Source organism: Aulonocara sp. 'chitande type north' Nkhata Bay, linkage group LG7 (assembly GCF_057382095.1).
Source record: "Aulonocara sp. 'chitande type north' Nkhata Bay isolate Kocher_YH1m ecotype deep benthic linkage group LG7, A_spYH_male_GT1.1, whole genome shotgun sequence".
In the NCBI taxonomy this organism is placed as follows: domain Eukaryota; kingdom Metazoa; phylum Chordata; class Actinopteri; order Cichliformes; family Cichlidae; genus Aulonocara; species Aulonocara sp. 'chitande type north' Nkhata Bay.
This window is the reverse complement of record NC_141350.1, coordinates 34,846,803-34,866,652: the sequence shown is the minus strand read 5'-3', so window position 1 is coordinate 34,866,652 and position 19,850 is coordinate 34,846,803. Positions and strand designations below refer to the sequence as shown.

Here is a 19,850-nt window from a genome sequence, read left to right as displayed (position 1 = left end):
CAGCAAAGTGAAGTATGAAATGTAAAGACTGTTTTATCGTCTCTGTGGCGTTTACTGTGCGTGATGACATCACCCCCTGCTGTTCACATTACATACGGCGGAATAATAGAGCAGGAGGTTAGTCCAGGATGTGATTGTGCATCTCGTCTTTAGGTTCTCAACGAAGGTCAGTGGTCCGTGGTTTCAATCCAAAGTGGAGATACAGTACAAGTTCACCAATGAAAGTTTAAAGAGGATGTGGACTGGCGTCCCCGTGTGTCCGTCAGTACACGAGGCCAAACTTAGTGTGTGGAGCGTTTGTTTGTTTGTTTTTTTGTTGTTTTTTTGTTGTTGTTTTTTTAGGAGGGACTGGAAGGACTGTTGGAAGAGCTGGTGTCAGGCGACGCGCTGGGCTGCTGCTGGTCCTCGGGTGTGCTGTCCGCCTGCAGGGACGCCATTGCCGCTGAGGAGTACCTGCACTTGGATGAGCCACATTCACAGCTGAACACCTTGCTTTTGACTTCCCAGAAGTGGTCACCATAGTTAAATCTGAGAGGAGGACGACAGAAGAAAGGAAATGTTTACATAAAAGTGCTGCCACTTTTGTTGCTTGCAAATACAATCAGCAGTGGTTAAAAGTTAGCATTTTTTATAAATTGTCCATCCACTTTCTGCTGTTTATTCAGGTATGCCACTGACACTGTGGCAGTGTCAATTCAAAGCTCTCCAGATCCCCTTCAGCTGACATTCCAAAACCAGTTCAGAGACACAATCTCTCCAGTTTGTCCTGGGATCTCTCACCCAGGAAGCTTCATCAGCTAGCTCATTGTGATGTGGAGAAGCAGTGGGTCAACCCAGGGCCCCGTGCCTCATTCTTGCATGCCACTGTTGCCCTTAACTGCTGAGGGAGGGAGATGCTGCATTCAGGAGAAAACTGCAGCAAGTCCGGCATGTCTCAAGAGCCAGTATAAATGGCAATGGTACCATGGTGGCCACAAACCAGGAGCTCATTTCTTCCACCTGATCCATGATGTCACTCTTTCAGTCACCACCCACAGCTCATTTCCCACACGTAAGGGTTGGAACTAAATAGCCGTGCTGATCTGTAGCAATTCATCACTATGACATTACTAGACCCCAGAAACGCATTTATTTTGCTCTGCTGTCTTGTACAGCGTTGTTGTTTTTTAACTTTGTTTTCCTTTGTTTTATTTGTTCAGATTTTCTAAGGGGTGGGGGACCAAAAAAAACAAAAACAAAAAAAGACAGGGGACTGTGTTATAACAACAACAAACACAACATTGCAGAAAAACAGATGAACATAAATTAAAATAACTAAAGCTTACCCAAGCTCCTCTCCAGCTTTGATGTTTTCACTGGCAAAGAAGGCAATGTGTGGAAAGCGCAGGTCCTGGTGTTTCGTGAACACTCGACAAGCGAACAAGTTGGGCTCGCACATGTGGTTGAGGAAGCGACTGATATTTCCATAGAAACGAGCATCAATGCAATAGAGATCCTGTGGTTTGCAGAAGGGGGAATAATAAAATAAATGAAAAGCTCAAATTAAAAGATTTTTTTAAAAGAACTCTGCATACAAGGAAGAAAACCAGAAAACAATCCAACGTCTATTCAAATTTTTCTTCACTTTTACTTCACCTTGTCATCCAGACTGAACAGGTAAGCATCATTTTGCCTCATCTCTGCTTCTGCTTCAGAGATTATCTCACCGACATACCTGTTCAAAAACAGACGGGCCATGAGGGGCGGGAACATTTTAATATTCATCTTTTGTTCACAAGTTTGTGACATGAACCGTGCAATACACCAGACTTTACAGCCCAAGCTGGTTTGCAACACCCGTCCCTAGAAGAGTTTTTAAAGCACATTCAGAAAATCAGTCACATAAGGCACGAACTGCAGTGTACCGAAGGGCCGTAAAACAAGGGGCAGCACATTATTCATGACCGATTCCTCTTTGAAAAGCAGTGATTTCAGCCAGGGTCCAGTCTGACTTCTGTAGATAAAAAATTCAAGTCATTTATAACTTTCTGTGTTGGTCAGACATGATGTACCACTTCCTTTGCTAAGACAGATATTTCAGATGCTTCCATGCTCCTGTTTAAAACTAAACTTAACCAAACATCTGGTTTTGTATGTGCAATACTTGCATTTAGACTACTGACAGTCGTCTTGGGTCAGTCTTGGGACCATCTGGCAGGAGATAAAGATAAAGCTGCACGTGCAAGAATAGCATTTTAATTTTTCCCAAAATGAAAGCAGAAGTGATAAAACACAAAGTCGTGGCCACTATTCTCCTCGTTTTCAAACTATAAATTATGCTGGGAAACACTGAAGGATCGATCCCTACAAAACAAGTGTTATTGGGCTGTCTTTGACTTACTCGCATACAAAAGTCCCTTGTGGTATGTCTTGCAGTGCTTGGACACCCCAGCCTTTCTTACTGGTCCTGAACAGCTGGAGTCTGGTCCTAGAGGACCAGAAACATCTTTAAGCAACACTCATCTTTTTTACCTTCACACAGCAAGTAGTGCAGCTGTTCACATCAAAACTCTGTTATATACACACATGCTGGCTTACAAAGCCACAAATCCTTTAAGAGTTGTATTTGTTAAATCACCTGAGTCCGTTTTGCACTACGCGGTTCTTGCAGGTCCTCCAGCAGGAGCACGCATGGTTACACTCAAAGATGAGAGGAGGCTCCTCTCGGCAGAATTCAGGTAGAAGTCGACCACTCTAAACAGGACAATACACACATGTAGTGCTCTCTATGAGCTTGATGGTTTCAATGATGGTAGTTACACTAAACTGTAGTGATTTAATGTTGGGTAAAGCTTATTTTATTAAGGTGTAGGCACACTTTCAGACTCGCAGATTGCCCGTTCTTACCTTGTCGTACCAGCAGCGCAGACTGAGCTGTCCACACATGCAGATACTCGCAGAGCAGTCTTCCTTACAAACACAGTACTGCAACAGAGCAGAAAATAATATAGGTCACTTCACAATGCAAAGAAAAACCTATAGTTCTTTTTAAAATGTCTAATGGCACTGTATTACTGATGGCTTGGATCAAATGCAACACAAACAACGTTAAAACATTTAACAGAAAGTGCCGGAACAGTCTGATCATGCATCCACTCCAAAAGTAAACTTTTGACCACAAGTGTCTGCAAAATTAGGTGATCTGAATCAAAGGATTTCAACCTTAGCAACAAAAAGTGGACTGAGATAAATGAGTGAAATCACAGGACTTCCTGTGAAGTTCTGGTAATGTGCTGTAACTTGTTTCCAGGTTTCAGCTGCACCCTTCCTCCCCTTGGCAGTTATGAGCCAGCATTTGTGGATTCACAACGTGATCGTTTTATTTATTTTTTCTTAAATACAGATCCAAGTACATTGTAAGTTACGATGTGAATTCTGTGTTATGTTGCAACAGTGAAGAATTTTCCATAGATTACTGGGTCCAAATCTGGATCGCCTCCAAAACTTCATCACTTCTAAGTGGAAACGCAAATTCATCTGCAACTTTTTGAGTAAAAAGAAAAAAGTTTTCTTCTTGAACTTTGTTGAGGATACTGGATCTTTGTGTTGATGACAGGGGTTTCTTCTGTAAATCTGAACTTGCTGTTCTTCATGCAGACAGTTTCCTTTTAGTTTGTCTCTTTATCGTTTGTTGTTGGGGTTTAAGTAATGTTAAAAGCCTAATCAGATGGCCTTTAGCTCACCTGTAAGTGTGTTATGTTCCTGTCAATATTCATAGGGGAAGTAACACAGTTTTCGGGGATGTACTTGTAGCCATCTGGGTAAGGTTCACTGTCAACTGCGTTGACACAGGGGATGGGAACTCGCTCTTGCCCTAAAGCTATGTCACTGTAAATGGACAGAGAGACAGTTTAGGTGCTTTAATTTGAAAGAAACAGGTGGACAGAATCTTGACATCGCTATTTATGATGCTTTATCCCTCCCAGCCTGGTCTTTAACCTGTGAAGGGCTTTCTCTTCTGCTTGACTAAGCCTAATGTTTTTGGCATCCCTCTCCTTCCTGTTGGCCTGCAGAGCGCCCCAGGCCTTCGAGTTGTGGCTGCAGCAGTCTGGAGGAGTTTCTCCCTCGCGGTTCTTCAAAAACACATCTGCTCCTCGAGACAGGAGGAGCCTGATGAGACAAAGAACACATTTTACCGACTATCTACGACAACAAGGACTTTTTTTAGCGCCGTTATTATCCAGTAGGTGGGGCTGGCAACTCACGTGATGCAATCCAGGCGATTCTCCCGAGCAGCAATGTGTAGAGGAGAGTCTCCGTGGATGTTGACAGCTTGCAGATTGCAGTGAGCGTTCAACAGCAGCTCCGTTATCTCCACACTGCCAGAGAATGCAGCCCAGTGAAGGCAAATGTTTTCTTCCTAAATGAAGATAACCCAAATAAACCCACAATTAGCCAACATTTAATTCTTCTGCAAAGGATTTCAAACCTGGGGTGGAGAGACTTCTATGCTAACCTTGTCCCTGATGCTGCAGTCAGCTCCTTTAGTAAGAAGCAGCTTCACCTGGTCTGCATGTTTGTACTCTGTGGCCCAGATCATGGGCGTCCAGCCTCCGTCATCCTGTGGAAAATTAATAATGGGCTTGAAAATCAGCTGAAGAAATACTGAAACAACATCAATCCAACTACATATTGGAATTCCTATTTTAAAAAAAAACAAAAACAACAACAACTAAGAAGAAAAGCACAGCTTTTAATTTTCAGTCCTCCTGAGTACAGAGTAGTAATAAAGGAAAGGCTGCTTCATTACGTCAAAGCTGTCCTGATGCTACATATAGCAAGTTCATACGTCTTAATCCAAGACACATGCAGCAGAGTGCAGCACGTCATGCATCAATTATTCCCAGAGAACCTTTTAAGCCCAGTTACAAAGTGCTTTACAGTAAAAATACACACTGGAAATCCATCCTAGTGTGTCACATGAATGGAAAACAAGTAAATCAATGAATATTTATTTTTTTTAATGGAAGTTACAGATCATATGAAACATATTATTCATTACTGAGCTTTGAGAGCAACAATTTTTAGTGCAGAGGACATCAGTCAACCAAAACATTTTAGCTCAGTGCAAAATGTTTGCTTTGTAGGCAGTACACTGAATAAATAAATAAACTGAATACGAACGTACATCCTAACACGAATTACTATTATATAAAACTTTGTTTATCATCTCTCAGATCTGAAATTTTAAGAAACTTAAAAGACTGGTGTGGAAGTATTTTAAACAGGTATGGGGAAAGACATTTTTACAGGGTTTCAACAAATGTAGCTAAATTTAGGATTATGTTTTAAATTCTACTTTTAATGTCTCAAAATGAAATTTTGAAAACTGTACAAATTCTCTAGGATTGAGACAAGTTTCATGTGTACTCATGAGCATCCACAACAACTTCATCTATGTTGCTTGTTAGAACTGCTTAAACCATCAGATTTAAGCAACCAGCATCAATCATTTTTGATTAATGATGCATTTGAGACTTTTTAAGGACCCTCAGGAACCTGGACACCATCTGTTTCTTTGCCCATGGATCAGAAGCTTGATACCCCCTCATCTACAAAGCAATCATGAAACTACAGCCAGAAAACCAACCTTTTGCTAAGGTTGAAATCAACTGGGAACAGGGTGACTATGGGAAGCTGAAGTAAAAGCACACATGGTTTTTTTTTGTTTTCTTATAAACTAGGATAGCTGTTTTTCACTGCTTGTTAAAGCTAAGCTAGTCTACACATGGCTCTGTAGTTAACACATAGACAGAGTGCTGCATCCTGAAGCTGTACATTTCAATCTTGCAGCCTCTCCCCTTCTTTCACAAGAGACATTTTTAAGTGTACTAACCTGGCAGTTAATATCAATCAGTCCAGTGGACAGAAGGTGCTCAACAATCTTGTAATGGCCAGATTTGGCCGCTAGGTGGAGGCACGTGAACCCTTCAACATCCTGAGAATGGCAGAGGATTTAATTATTGACCTGGATCTTTAGTAGGCAGATGGGAACCTCAGAGAAAAATCTGGTGCATATTTACCTTGTGCATGGCACTGGCTCCAGCTCTGAGCAGGTACAGGACCACCTCCATGTGGTTGTTCTCACAGGCTTCCATCAGAGGAGTCCGCTGATCTTCATCACACATGTCCAAGTTTGCACCAGCCTGAAACATCATACAAACAGCTAATGTAAAACTGCTTCCACAAAATCAGAATCATTAATATTAGAATAAACCTCTGGTTGAGATTTTTATTTTAAGGTTTTTGTCAGAAAGTTACTCAAAGTTTAATATTTCCGTCAGAGAGATGTGAAGCACAAGGTTACCTGAACAAGCATGTGGCAGATGTCTTTGTAACCTCCCTCTGCTGCTGCGTGCAGCGGGGTGCGTTTATTCTGCGATTCCATCTTAAAGTTCGGGTCAATACCGTCCACTAGAAGGTAAAGGAAGGCGAGGAAGATGCATGAAAATACCTGCCAACGTTTATGTTTTAAAAAAAAAAAAAAAAAATCCCCCCCGACACACACTTCTGTGTAAACTGTGCCAGCTGTCCAGCTTAGAGCAGAGCTAGTTTTGATGGATAATTTTCTTTTCTTTTTTTTTCTTTTTTCTTTTTTTTTTAAAAATGGCATCATTTGTGATTTTACAATTAGTATTTGGATCAAAGTCGGCAACTTCTTGTCACATGTTGGATGCACGTGACAAGAAGTTGCCAGCTTGTGGTGACAGATGGGCTGAAATTGTATACAGTGTGTGGACTGTGTATTTAGGCTGGGGGTCAAGGACTTTGTAAGTTTTCTGTGTTTGTCTAATGCTACCAAATGCATGTGGTAAAATTATTCATAATAAAATTTGAGGGTCATGAAAATTACACCAGCTTCCTGGAAGAAGCAAAACTAGTTTTGGCAGACATCACTACAAGGTGAAAAATGAAAATGAGTGCAGATGACAGAGCCTGAATGGGATTTACGTACCCAACATGAGCAGGACCTTCTTCAGTTCTCCTTGCTTGGCAGAGAGGTAAAGTTGTTTAGGGTGGAAGCGCAGTTTCTTGGGTCTGATCAAACAGACACAAAAAAATGAATTAGCTTGTAAATGGATCGTGGTCTTTTAGGTGAATTAAGGTGGGTTTACTTACTTTTCTGTGTCGAGAGCCACCAGGATGCTCTCTAGAGTTTCTCTGGGTCCTGGAGTGAGTGTACACAGGGCTGTTGTTGCCATCACAGCCTGCAGGGGGGCAGCCCTGGAGGACCCAGGAACAGCAGATGTGTCGAATCCATGTGCAGAACGAACAGGCAGCGAACTGTCAGCCCGGCCACTGACTTCAGCCCCCACAGTTAAACAAGAGGAGCTAGAAAACAAGTGAGAACAAAAGTTTAAGTTCGGCATTTTGTAATAAACAAACAAAATAGTTCCAAAGTTGCATTTTTACCTGCCAGTGGTCGTGTCTGCTCGGCCCTCGAGGGCTCCAGGCGTGGCTGGCCCATGTTCAAGAGCAGGGGGCACGGTGGAGGTGGTGTCAGCCTTGGCAACGGTGACCTCCTTGGCCTTGCTGGCCTCTTCTCCGCAGTGAGGACAGAAGCTTTGACCTTTCAGCACTGAGGCACAAGCGTGATGGAAACGGTGAGAGATGTTCACATCTGGTTGGCACTCCATGAAGGTCCCCTGTGCAGGAACAACAAACAGTCTCTGTAAACAAACATTCACAAAGCACATGTCCTCTGACCACGTCTCACACGAAAACAGTGTCTAGGTTGCTTCTGTAAACCTACAATATTCACTCATAAGAGCCCAAAGGAGGAAGAGCCCTACAACCAACATCTGCCAAAAAAGAATGGTGAATGATGTGAGAGTCCGCCATAATGAATTACTTCAAGTTTCTCCTGATAAAGTTAGTTCTTCACGATACTGAATCACGACGTGTACTTAATGAGTAAAAAGACTAACTGACATCCAAGTGTCATCCAGGACTCACACTTAGAAATCTGAGGCACAAATTAGGAAAGTGTTTAGTCAAGACTGTCAAGCACAAACTGTGTGGTCTTATGTATCTGTGAACGTACTGTGTGTATAAACATATTAGATGAGTTAGACGTTCCTTATAGAAGCTCCACAGATCTATTAAAAGGCCTTGAGGTATGAGTAAAGGAGCCAGAGAAAACAGAAAACCTCAATGGCTTCATTGAGAAATGGCAAACGCATCACATGCTGTGTCCTGTGTGAAAGCGTCATTAACCCCAAAGAACTGAGATTAGTGCAGCTTCTTCAATCTTCAGAGTAAATGCAGAGCCATTTACCATGCAAGTGTTTCATCTGTGTAAATTGTTCCATTTGTGACAGTAGCTGCAAGTTAAACTGCAGCCAGAGACCTCAAACTGATTGGCACGCAGTTTTCACCCACCGCTCTGCAGAAGAAGCCGCAGCCCGGACAGCACTGGTGCTTCACCATGCCGTTGCGATGGTCCTCGCACAGAACGAGTAGCTGAACGGAGTTGGAAGGACGCATCATTTCATGTTTCACTACAGCGTCCTGGCAGCGAGTCAGCTGTCCATCTACACTCTCTGTGGCCATGCACTTCCTGTCTGCCAGAATGAGAATTTCTCGACTCTTGGGGGTCTCCATGCGGCAACTGCAGAGCGGAAGCTCCTGAGCCTCCTCAACCGCCAACCCTGAAGTGTCTGAAGAAAGAAAAGAGCGTGGCCAATGAAATCAACCACATTGGTCTCACCAGGAATAGAAAACTATTTATTCAAATCAACAAAACAAGACATTTAACCCTTTATCACCCAAATATCACAGAAGCCCTTTGGAGGTTCATTGGATTTTTTTTGTAATTTTGGGTGTAAAACTTGCAAATTAAAATCGAATACTCAATTTTCACCACTCTCTCAGTTCTGTAGCATTTTGGCTTTTAAAACTTTGTGGCTCCATTGCTTTGAACGTGTGCACTATAACAGCTCCTGATTGACATGAAGGGAAGGGAAGGAAAAAAAAAAAAAAAAAAAAAAAAAAAAAAAGATCCAGCAACCATATTAACAACCAACTTCACAGCAGAAATAAGCATGTTTACAGCCTGCTATGAACACACTTTTGGGTGGTGTTTCTTTTTTTTAGTAACTCATCCACCTGGATACTGAAGTTAGGCGTGTAGATGCTTCGATGGGTTTTGTGGCACAGGCAGGTGGAGCCAATCTGTGTCTGAGGCCTTACCTCTGGTAACTGGAGTGACTGAACTAGACTGAATCTCACCTTTGCTGGGTGAAGGCATGCTGAGGCTGACAGGTGGGACAATCTGCGTGTACTCCTTGTGATCATGGGGTTCGGCTGGAGTTGGAGCCTGAGGCTGAACAGCCACCTCCGGCTCTGTGAGAAAGACGAAGGATAAGAAAATACTTAAGGAAGAGCCTTGGTGAAAAATGTTCAGACAAGATATAATTATGGCATTTTTCCTTTAGTTCAAAGCAGCTGCAGAAGTGTACAAACTATGTACACTTCTGCACAGTTCAAACCCAGCGCCCAACTGGCGCTGGGTTTGAACTGTGCCATGTTTTCAGACCAATGTGGATCTGAAGTTTTAGTCAGCTTGCAATCTGACTTTTGTCATTTTAGTCAATAAAAGCCAAAGCCACCCTGTAGAGTCTCAGACAGATTTTAGGGTTTAGCAGACGCTTAAACTCACATTTTTAGAAACCAATTTTTACCCAGAAGATCACCAGCACTGTGATTATATACATTTTTAAAGCTCATTTTATTAACTGAGCAACTATTTACACAAATATAATATACTTTTAAAATTAAATTGTCAAAAATGGCCAGAAAATACAGATTTCTGCCAAAATAAGCTAACTTAACTGTGTGCTGTAATCCTGCGTGCATGTATACTGAAAAATACTGCCCGCCACCAGATACATATGTATTTTTTGCTACCAAACAGCTGGAGACGTAGCCTAGGGTTGGATTAAGAGATATAAAATGAGGCAATATTGCCAGTAAAGCTATCTCCACCTCTCACATGGGATTTCAAGCTCCCTCTAAAAAAGGAACCTGAATCAAGGAGACAGACACAGAGCTGCTGCAACAATTGAGAGCTTTGTTTATTGTTTATTTTGTGAATGTGCAGTTCAGATCTTAAGTCTGAAGTGGAGAAATAAACTCACCAATCAAGGTGAGCAGCACACAAACAATTCACATGTTTTTGAACTAAAAGGACTGTTTCTGTCAGTCTGGCAGCAGGTAAAGAGGTGAAAAGTTTATTTAGAAAAGAATCTAAATAAAGCCAGTGTATAAACCGATACTGAATCTATTAGGTGGCTAAAATCAGTTCACTGCTGAACATTTACCCAGCAGTACATAGTTTTAGTTTCTGGGGTTAATGTCGGTTTCAGAGAATTACTTTCTGTCATCCACTTGCAACATGTTTCTCTCAAGAAATAGCATCAGTCAGCCTGAGAATATTGAGATAGGTGATTGGGTGGATGTGCATATAGAGGAACAGCGATCACCTTTGGACTTCATCCTCCTTTTTCGTTTCCTGGAGGGCCGGAGCCATGCGCTGTCTGCTTTTGTTTTCTTTTTCAATTTTTTCTTCAGACTCGACTCTGTGCTCTGATGCAGGTGAGAGTTTGGCCACAGGGATGATTTTAAACAACAGAGAGAAACAAGAAAAACCCCCAAAACAAAACATCAATTCTCTTCCATTTTTAGCTAAAAGAGGTGGTATGAGATGCAGTTGGAGAAGTGGTGGCAAGCGGTCTTACCAAGTCAGATTCAGTGCCTTCCTCCTCCAACTCTTCCTCTCCAGATTCTTCAGACTCCTGCTCGTCTTTCACCTCCACCAGGAAAAGCAAACAGAATTCATCAGTAGCATTTAACACATAAGACTTTCACTGCAATGCATTGCATTCACAGTTATTCAGAGTTCCCACAAAGAAACAACCACACAAGGTTTCAAGAGAAGGAAACAACTTTTATTCTCCAACCTGAGCGATGGATTCAGAGGGTTCCTGCGCAGCACTTTCCGGTTCTTCTGATGGCTGCTGTTGTTCCTCCTCTTCAGACTCCAGATCTTCTGACTCTTCATCCTCAGATGCATTTCCCACTTTCTCCCCATTTATGCTGGCCACCTCTTTAGCCTGCAAGACAACAAATGGAAAAAAGTGGATGTAATGTCATATCTTAACAGCAGCACCTCAGCATTTCCGAGGTCATAAATGAACCTGAACAACTTCCCATTAACCTTACCATACCAACAGTCCTGGTCTGTTTAAAAAAAAAAAAAAAACTAGGAAAAGTTGTCGGAGACGTTGATTGAAATATGTTCTGTTCTCAAAAATGCAATAGCACATCTAATATATAGAGCTGGGGTCATATATGACGATTTTTAATTGTCTATGTCTCAGTGGACAATGATTGGAATAATTTATTCCACATGTGGCAATTTTTTCAACATTCAAGTGCAGAAAGTGCATGAGAAGCATAAGACTGAAACACTGAATGTATGAGATGTGCCTCGAGAGGCTAAATGAATACGTGTTACGCTTTCTTTTAATTTTGCAAATTTTTGAAAAGATGAGAAGCTCAGACCTCTGGACTCTTGGCAGTCTGTTGTAGTTCCTTAAACATTTCCAGCACAGTTCTCTGCTTTAGCACTTTGGTTTTCTTCTTGGGAACCAAGCTGTACATTCCCATTCGCCTCTTCTTCTTACGGGATGACAGCGCTCCTGAGTAAGAGCCTAGAGCACAAGAGAACACCACATTTACAGCAGAGTGTTACCGCAGACAAACATTACACTCTGCTCCAATTTTTAGTGCATTAGCTTTTGTGATGTGTCGCTGGAGTCAGTCTAACCTAGCTGGAGCTTGGCTTGGACAGGAGCAGGAGAAGCCGAAGGAGCTGCCCGTTCTGCAGGAGCTGGAGGTGGCTGTGGTGGAGGAACAGGTGCTGGTGAAGCTGATGATGCAGTTTGTGCTGAAGATGGCGTATCTGGTGGACTCTGAGGTAGGTGGTTCTGAGAGGGTGACTGCGGTGAGGATTTCTGCAGGTCGGGTGCAACATGAGACTCCATTTTGGCACTCTTTGCTTCCCTTAATTCCCTGTTAAGAAGCTGCAGAGTGGCAAAAGCATTTAGGATCAATGTGTTACAAAAGGTTTCCTCATGGTTAGTTCTTGTTTTATTTTCTTGTTTTTAAAACCAATTTCCATTCAAATGGATTTGTTCCAGCTCCAGGACCCCCCCACCCCCACTCTATTCATGGACTCCTTTAGAGCAGCTTAGCATGATTCAAGTACAAAATAATCCATATTTATCGTATACTAAGCCCTGGTTCAGCTGATCAGCTCATCCTCTGTCTCCTAACTTTAAACCTGTGCTCACAGTCAGAGCTGTGGCTCTGAGATGTCAACATAAGTGAAATCTGCACGCACTGACATCATAAAGAGCCAAGAACAGAAAAAACTCCCTCAAACTTGAGTTTGTAGAAGTAAACCAATTGAGCTACAAAGAGTGATTCCATTATCTGAAACTTTGGATATGCTTAATATAAGCATATGATTGTAACAGTATATTTATGGCAGAATAAGGAAAGTAAACAAGGCCCAATTTTATTTTATTTTTTAAATAAAACCTAAATATACACACACTAAGTAAAATAAAGCCAACATTTTTAGTGTTGTAATGTCCACATAGTGAGCTACGGTTTTACAACCATTCAATTAAATATTTCCAAGTAAGAAGACTCAAATACACGAAGGCTCCATCATTGCCTGGGGCTTCATTTCAGCCAGTGGTGTTGGGAGAGTACCATCAGATTTTGAACCACCATTCATTACCATCTGCAAAGCTTCTAACTGGCAACAGCTTCATTTTTTCAGCATGAAAATACAGACTGCAATAGAATGCTATCAGCCATGGACTGGCCTCCCCAACGCCTGAACCTCAACATTACTGAAGCAGTGTGGGATCAATGCGACAGGAAATAACAAAAAGGCTGCCGACATCAAGAAAGGAACTTTGAATGGCCCTTAAGAAGCCTAGAGAGTTATTCCTTACTAGAAGGTTTTCTAAGAGAGGCCAACGTGTGTTGAAAAAGGAAGGTGGTCATTTAACTGTTTTTGCCTTATATTCATTTTATATTTGCGCATGTTTCTATTCATCACTGAACCTCCCTTTCATTTTCCTGAAAACATAAAGCAATGAGTAGTTGCTCGAACTTTTGCACAAACACATTTCCTTATATACTGCTAGCTAGTTAATCTGTATCTATAACTGAGTATCTAAAGTGTGTAAACAAATATAGTGGAGTAAATGCTGCGCCCACTCTCTAGACTCCCCTCTGCAGGCTGCAGCTATTCCTGCTAGAGAGCCAGGATGGCTAATTCCAGCCTGCAGCTATTTTATTAAGAAATATCCTAAGTTTTATTCAAAGATGCAGAAGATAATGTGCACAGATTTTATTTGAACTTCCTTATGCAGTAATGCTGTCGCTGTGTAAAACAAGCCAGTAGTGGAAGGGAGCAGCTAAAAACAATTCTTTCTCTGTCAATCTCTTGCTCTTTTAAAATAAATAAATAAAGATTTAATTTATTCTTTTATCCTTTACCAAGTGAGTGGCAGACAGGAAATGACAAGCAGTAAATAGCTTAGGGCTGACTTGAGCCTGGGCTTCTGCAGTAGGCTTCCAGCTTATGGGTCACTTGCTAAACCAGGTAAACTTCATGAAAATACTGACTGTAAGAAATATAAAGTGGTTTTACATGTCCGAGCACAATATCAGTGTCACAAATCCAAGAGTTAGTGAAGCCTGTGAAGCCTTCAGCTGTCAGCCATCTTGGCTTTTTGAAACTGAAACTAGGGGCTGGATCTGACTGTGAAACTGATGGTCACAGCACGCCCAGTAGCCAAAGAGCACACCCTGGATAATCCTCTTTTATTTCAATAATGACTGCAATTTAATCAAATTAGGGTGTTTTAAACAGCCTGAAACTACTGACTGAAGCCATAAATTCTTCAAGGTTTTTACTGAGGTCACAGGACAAGGAACTGAGGCTGTATAAAACTAGTCACCAGATGCTGGCCAAGAATGCAGGCTTAACTTTTACTGCACTTTTACCATTGATCCCTGTGTTTGCTATAATTTGCTCTTGTTAAAATCTTGTTCAGTCGTATCGTTTATCATCTGCCTTCATATTAGATTAGAGAAGCCGCCTGTTGAGCAGCTGGCTCGATGAACCTCAGAGTGAAGAACTTGTGTGCCCCATGTCTGCTTTCCAATTAAAAGTTTCACTTTTCACCAAGGGGACCCATTACATTTGTTGTAGTTTGCACTAGTGCTGCAGGTAATTATTCTTATTGAGAAATGTGCACCCACATGAGGTGTTTCAATGGTGGCAAGTTCTTCCTTCCACCCATCTTCGTTTTAATGACAATCTTTTCAAAAGCAAAGTTCCACAAAGGTCCCAATCTCTTCCATTTCCACTCTGCTCCTTATTAAATGTTCCTGTCAGCACCTTTGTAAACAGTTCTTAGGAGGTAGGAACTTTTAGTGACATTTCAGGTAACAAAGGCAAGATAAGATCCTTTTGTGAAAAGAGCCACAGGTCTAAAAAGGAAGCAGTCATGCACTCGAGTACACAATTATATAATTCTGTTTCGACAGCTTGCAGCTTTGAGTTTGGGGAAGCCGTTTTTCTGGTTCATCAGGACAAAATACACATTCGCAAAGCCAGATCTATAAAGAAATTGTTCTTTATGATTTGCCTAGTCAAATGAAGGCAAAAACCACAAGAAACAAGAAAAGACAATTGGGCTGGCCTACATAGTCACTGACCTCAAGGTCACCCAACACCCTTGGGATGAAATGAATAACACACCATTACTCAGAGGAAATGTGGTTGTGGTCAAATTGCTTCTAATACTTGCCTTTATAGTCGCAGATTAACCCTGTAAGCTCTAACATCAGGGTTAGGGTTGATGTGTTGCAGCATGCATGAACTACTACTTTAACACAGCTTTGTAACCATTCACACTCAAGTGTGAGGCACCCAAATGCTAAGGTGTGGATACTCAGAAATGACCACGCTTCAGCACTGGAACAGAAATGGAAAAAGTTCAAACAGGAAACAAAATGTATGAGGAGGATGTTTTCTGCAGAACATCTCATCTTTTCCTACGTTTTTAGCATCTCCCTCTTTGCCAGCTGGGAATCTGAGAACTCCTGTGTTGATGTATGATAGAGCTGCTGATATAAAGCATAATGCAAGCCTCTAGCAGTTTAATAGTACCCTAACTATGAAACTGCTATTGAAATTGCATACAGGGCAATATAAGCTGTATTACTATAAGAGTTGCTGCAGGGATAAACCTGTTGTATATTGTAAGGGCATTTCTGACTTACAGATTTTTCCAATTTGGCCTTCAACTATTTTTATTCCTTAAGGTGTTGAAAAAAAACAAATCTAAAGCAAACATGATAATCCCTTGCTCTTGGTCATGGTTCACCTTTTGTGCAGGGCTGACAGCAGGTCTGGACATGGTCTTGCGCGCTCTGTGTACGGTGACTGGCGCTGGAACCGGGGAAGGAGATAAACTGGGGCCATTTTTAGTGTCTGGTGTCCCCTGCCCCGGCTTTGTCCCTGTACTGGGGGCAGTCCTTAGTGCACCTGAACTCTGTGCACTCCCAGATGCCGAGGCAGGGAGGGTTTTGGCTGCATGCCCCCCTGTCGGTGAGCCCGAGGGCAACCAGTTAGTCCTGTGAGGGGAAACTCCAAAACCTGGTGCCGCTGCAGCGCTGCCTTCCTGCTCCGGCTGCTGCTGCTTAGTGAGAATGAATCCATTGCTTCCAGTAACAGAACCATGCGGTGGCTCCGTGTCAGACGTGCCATTTTCATTTAACAACAGTACAGTCTTGTTATTTCCTGTTGTCAGGTCCTTGTGGCTTGTGTCGTCGCTCTCGGTGCCGTTCAGCATCACCTCTGCTGCAGGGGAAAAGGCCAGTCTGTCTGCTACCTCTTTGTCCCCATCTTCGCATTCAAACAAGACAAATTAAATCACAATGTAAACCCATCATTTACACAAATAAAATACGTTCAAGCGTATTTAGACAAATACCTGACTTCTCTTCTCCATTGCTTCCTGGATCTAGTCCCTCTTTCTTTGTGGATCCACCTTTATCCACGCAGCTCTTGGCTAGACCAGCGGGCTGATTTAAAGAAAAACAAAAAACAAAAAAAGTACATGTGAGGGAAACTGTTAAATTAAGCTTTATTAAATACATTTTTTGTGGATAACATTATCAAGTGGCTGCTTAGTTTGTAATGTGTCTAAAAATAGGCCCCCCAGGTGTTCCTAAAGCCTAAGACTATCTGAAAAGTGAGTGTAAAGACATATTTCTTGATAGAAATACCCCAAAAAGTCTGGTTTTAGCTTCTCAAAGCCACATTTGTGATCCAGGCCTAAGCAGGCATATCTCTGAATTAAACCATCATCCTTCGATGCACCTAATCCTGTGTAAAATCCCTTTTTATTTGTGCTTTTCAGTAATGTATCAGTGTCAGGAATACTGTAGAGCCAGCCAAGAGATTGGGGGCCACCACTATGCACTCTCATTGTCTCCGGCTTCTCTCCTTATATGCTACAACTAACCAGTGGAGCAACAGACGCCTGCCACAGCTTCAAAAGAAAACCAAATCACCCATCGACCGTCTTTACATCTCAGAGATAACAGCAGGAAACATAAAGACTCTTCCTCCGGAGCAGACCTTCATCTTCATGCTCACTCTGGAAAAACAGGCCCAAAGGAAACAGGAGGCCTTGAAGGAAAAATCATCATGACTTCACTCTCATGCTTACTATTAAGGTCTACTTTGTTGCAAAGCCTTCTCTTTCAGCTCAAATATCAACATTTAGTCAATCTAGGCCAGTTCAACCTTGAGGAATTACACAGAACCAGCGCAGAAAATAAAGGTTTACACTTTCCCTAACCTCTTAAGACTCATTTAGGGCATATTTAGGGACAGACACGTGCTGATCAGTGGTGAGAGGTCATATCTGATGAGAAGTAAGTCAGGTACTGAAGCCAATTGCCCCAGGAAAGCAGAGGACTCATTTTCTTCTCACATTAAGCCAATCAAATATAGTCTGAGTGGTCTGCCATGCATCCTTTCTCCCTGTTTGCTTCCCAAGTGTCCACCATCCAGATAAAAGGCAAAGCCTATCCAAAAAAAAAAAAATACACTTTGCATAAAATATCAGTTAACCTTTATGAAGGAAAGCAGAGGACACATTTTCTTCTCACACAAAGCCAATCAAAAGACCTGAGAGAGAATAAGGCCACTATAAGCTAATGGATTCAGTCAGTTACTCTAAAGCCTCTCCTCAATGGCTCAGACAGTCAGACTGTGTGAGTCCTGATCTGCTTACAACCGAGACTCCAACTAAATAAACCGTCAGGAAACACGTCCCTGTTCATGCTCCTGAGCCAAACATGAACCTAATCAATTAGCAACAAGTCCAGGCCAAGGACTGGTCTGTGAGGGTTTGTCCCCAAAGAACATCTAGTCTGGGACAACCCTCTTTGGTGTATGATCAACATGGGGGAATCTAGTGAACACTTGTGAGCGTCAAGAGAAGAAGAATCTTTTAGTTCCCCTCCCTTCCCCCCCCCCCCCCAATGGTTTGAAGAAAGCCAGTTACACAAAAAACACACAAGCCTCAGCCCTCCCCCTAGTGGTGAAAAGTGGAACATACACAGTGGAGACAGGAGAAGGGGGAGGGAGGGAAGCAGAGAAGGCTGTCTGCAGATCGCCGCCATTTCGCAACCAGATTGTTTACTGACACAGCGCAGCCATTGCAGCAGTTTTCCACTAGATGGGGACTGAAGGGGTCTGGAAACTCATAGATGGGAATATGGAGGCTGCTGAAAGAAGCTCCAAAGCTGAAACCAAGGCTGTGAGAGCTAATCAGAGCCTAAGCTGCAACTATGAGTGCACAAAGAAGGCCCCAGTGGTTGAGTTACTAGTGATATTACACTATAAATATTAGAAAGAAGCTCATAGCACTATAAAGGATCAGCCTTTCCTGTCCATACAACTTAATGTGAACCTCTTATGTGACAAGGCAGGTGCTGATGTGACCTATCTTTAGATCTGCTGAAAGAGACCTGAAAACAAGTCAGAGAGAGCTACCAAACCACAAACACATTACACAGGCAGCTATCAGGCTGCCGGGGCTGGCACTAAGTACCGAGTACCTAAGTACCCAGATGAGATAAAACAATAATGAACCCTGATCCCTCAAGAATGAAGAACCAATTTGCAAAACCTGTTCTCTGCTGTGATCTGCTTACATAAAAGTACCCCCGCCCCCATTACATGCTAATAAAAAAATCCTAAAAAATGCCCAATCGTACAGATCACCCTGACATTTAACTTGCTACCACTTCACAGTAACAGCCTGACACTGTGCTAAAGAAATCTGACAAAGAAGCTCTTTTTCCAGGTGGTTTAGGGATTGAAGCTGCAGACTGTAATTGCAAAAAACCCTCAGTTTGAATAGTCTGGGTGGTCTGTCATGCAGCCTCTCTTCTAGCTCATTTCCTGTCGTTTCCCAGCTGTCCACTGTCTAGATAAAAAGGCAAAGATAGCCTTAAAAAAAATAAAAATAATAATTGACTTGGCATAAAATTTCAGCTAACCTTTATGAATATGTCAATAATTAACCCGCCATGGGACACATTGTGCAAATGAACCAATGACCCCGAGTCAGAATCCAGCAGCTGGTAAACATAGCTCACATCACACCCCAATGTACTTCCTCTAAATTAATAAACAGCATCTGCAGTATATATCTGAACATACTGTAGCCTAGACAAGGGCCACAGTGACCTCATTACTACATACTGACCACTGAGAGAGTAGAGAAGAGAAGGGATTAAAGATAAAGGTATAACCAAAAAAAGGTGGCTGTACCTCACTTTAGAAAAATCAGGTAAATTTCAAGATCTTCAGGAGGTCACGCTTATCTTCCCATATTGAGATTGACATTTGTCATGAAGTGATTGCTCTAATTCAAAGGGAGCCGTCTCCAGTCACAGGATCCATCCATGCCATAATCACATCTCTCTGCTACCACACACACAAAAAACGCACAAACAAATCCTCTCTCCTTTAAGATCTAGTTTTCGATTTCAGGAATCCAGAGAAATCTGACAGATTAGAATTACTGACAGATGAGCAGCTCGAGGAGCACGTCTTAAATTAAAAAAACAAAACAAAACAAAAACAAAAGAAAGAAAGAAAGAAAAAACAGAAACAGAAACCTTCTCAAAGAGAAGACAGCAAGAGCTGAAACTAATTGGTAGTAACTTGGTCTAAAAGGAACTGGGAAGAAAGACTATGCATCTCCTCAGACCACTAAAAGCCAACTAAGGGTGAAGAATACAAAGCTAACATGTCGTTTCTCTTGTGCCTCCAGGAAGCATCATACCTGCTTTCTTCTCATGGCCTCCATTGAGGAGAAGAAGGCGGCAGAGAAGGAGTGAGTGAGGGAGAGTGTGTGTTTGAGAGAGAGAGAGAATGAGGGAGGACAGAGAGGGAGAGCGCGAGGATCTGTCGAACAGATTGTTCCTCCTTTCCTTTTCTTTCCCCGCATGCACATTCACCTCGCCGGTCATGTGACCTGGTGGCTCCCTCTGTCGGTCCTCTCTGTCAGAGGGTCTCCACAGAGCATGCTCAGTCATTTCCAACTGTAACACCACTCCATTCTCCCCCCCCAAACTGGAAGACCCTCACTGCCAACGAAGACCCAAATCACCACCCAAAGGCTGCATACCCA

The 19,850-nt window shown here is 42.3% G+C and overlaps 1 protein-coding gene across 1 annotated transcript; it reads right to left on the bottom strand.

Annotated features, from left to right (window-relative positions):
* Positions 1-295: 295 nt before the first annotated feature.
* ehmt1b (euchromatic histone-lysine N-methyltransferase 1b) lies at positions 296-19,704 on the bottom strand. The gene is given in 27 exon segments (XM_086300175.1): positions 296-528; positions 1,326-1,495; positions 1,636-1,714; positions 2,381-2,467; positions 2,618-2,733; positions 2,887-2,964; positions 3,723-3,867; positions 3,979-4,149; positions 4,245-4,399; positions 4,496-4,600; positions 5,876-5,977; positions 6,063-6,185; positions 6,347-6,453; positions 6,995-7,077; positions 7,159-7,371; positions 7,453-7,685; positions 8,422-8,699; positions 9,271-9,384; positions 10,524-10,626; positions 10,779-10,850; positions 11,001-11,153; positions 11,605-11,753; positions 11,870-12,125; positions 15,519-16,039; positions 16,128-16,218; positions 19,503-19,626; positions 19,628-19,704. Coding segments are annotated over 27 exon segments (4,080 nt in total). The 5' UTR covers positions 19,690-19,704; the 3' UTR covers positions 296-338.
* Between the last annotated feature and the right edge of the window lie 146 nt (positions 19,705-19,850).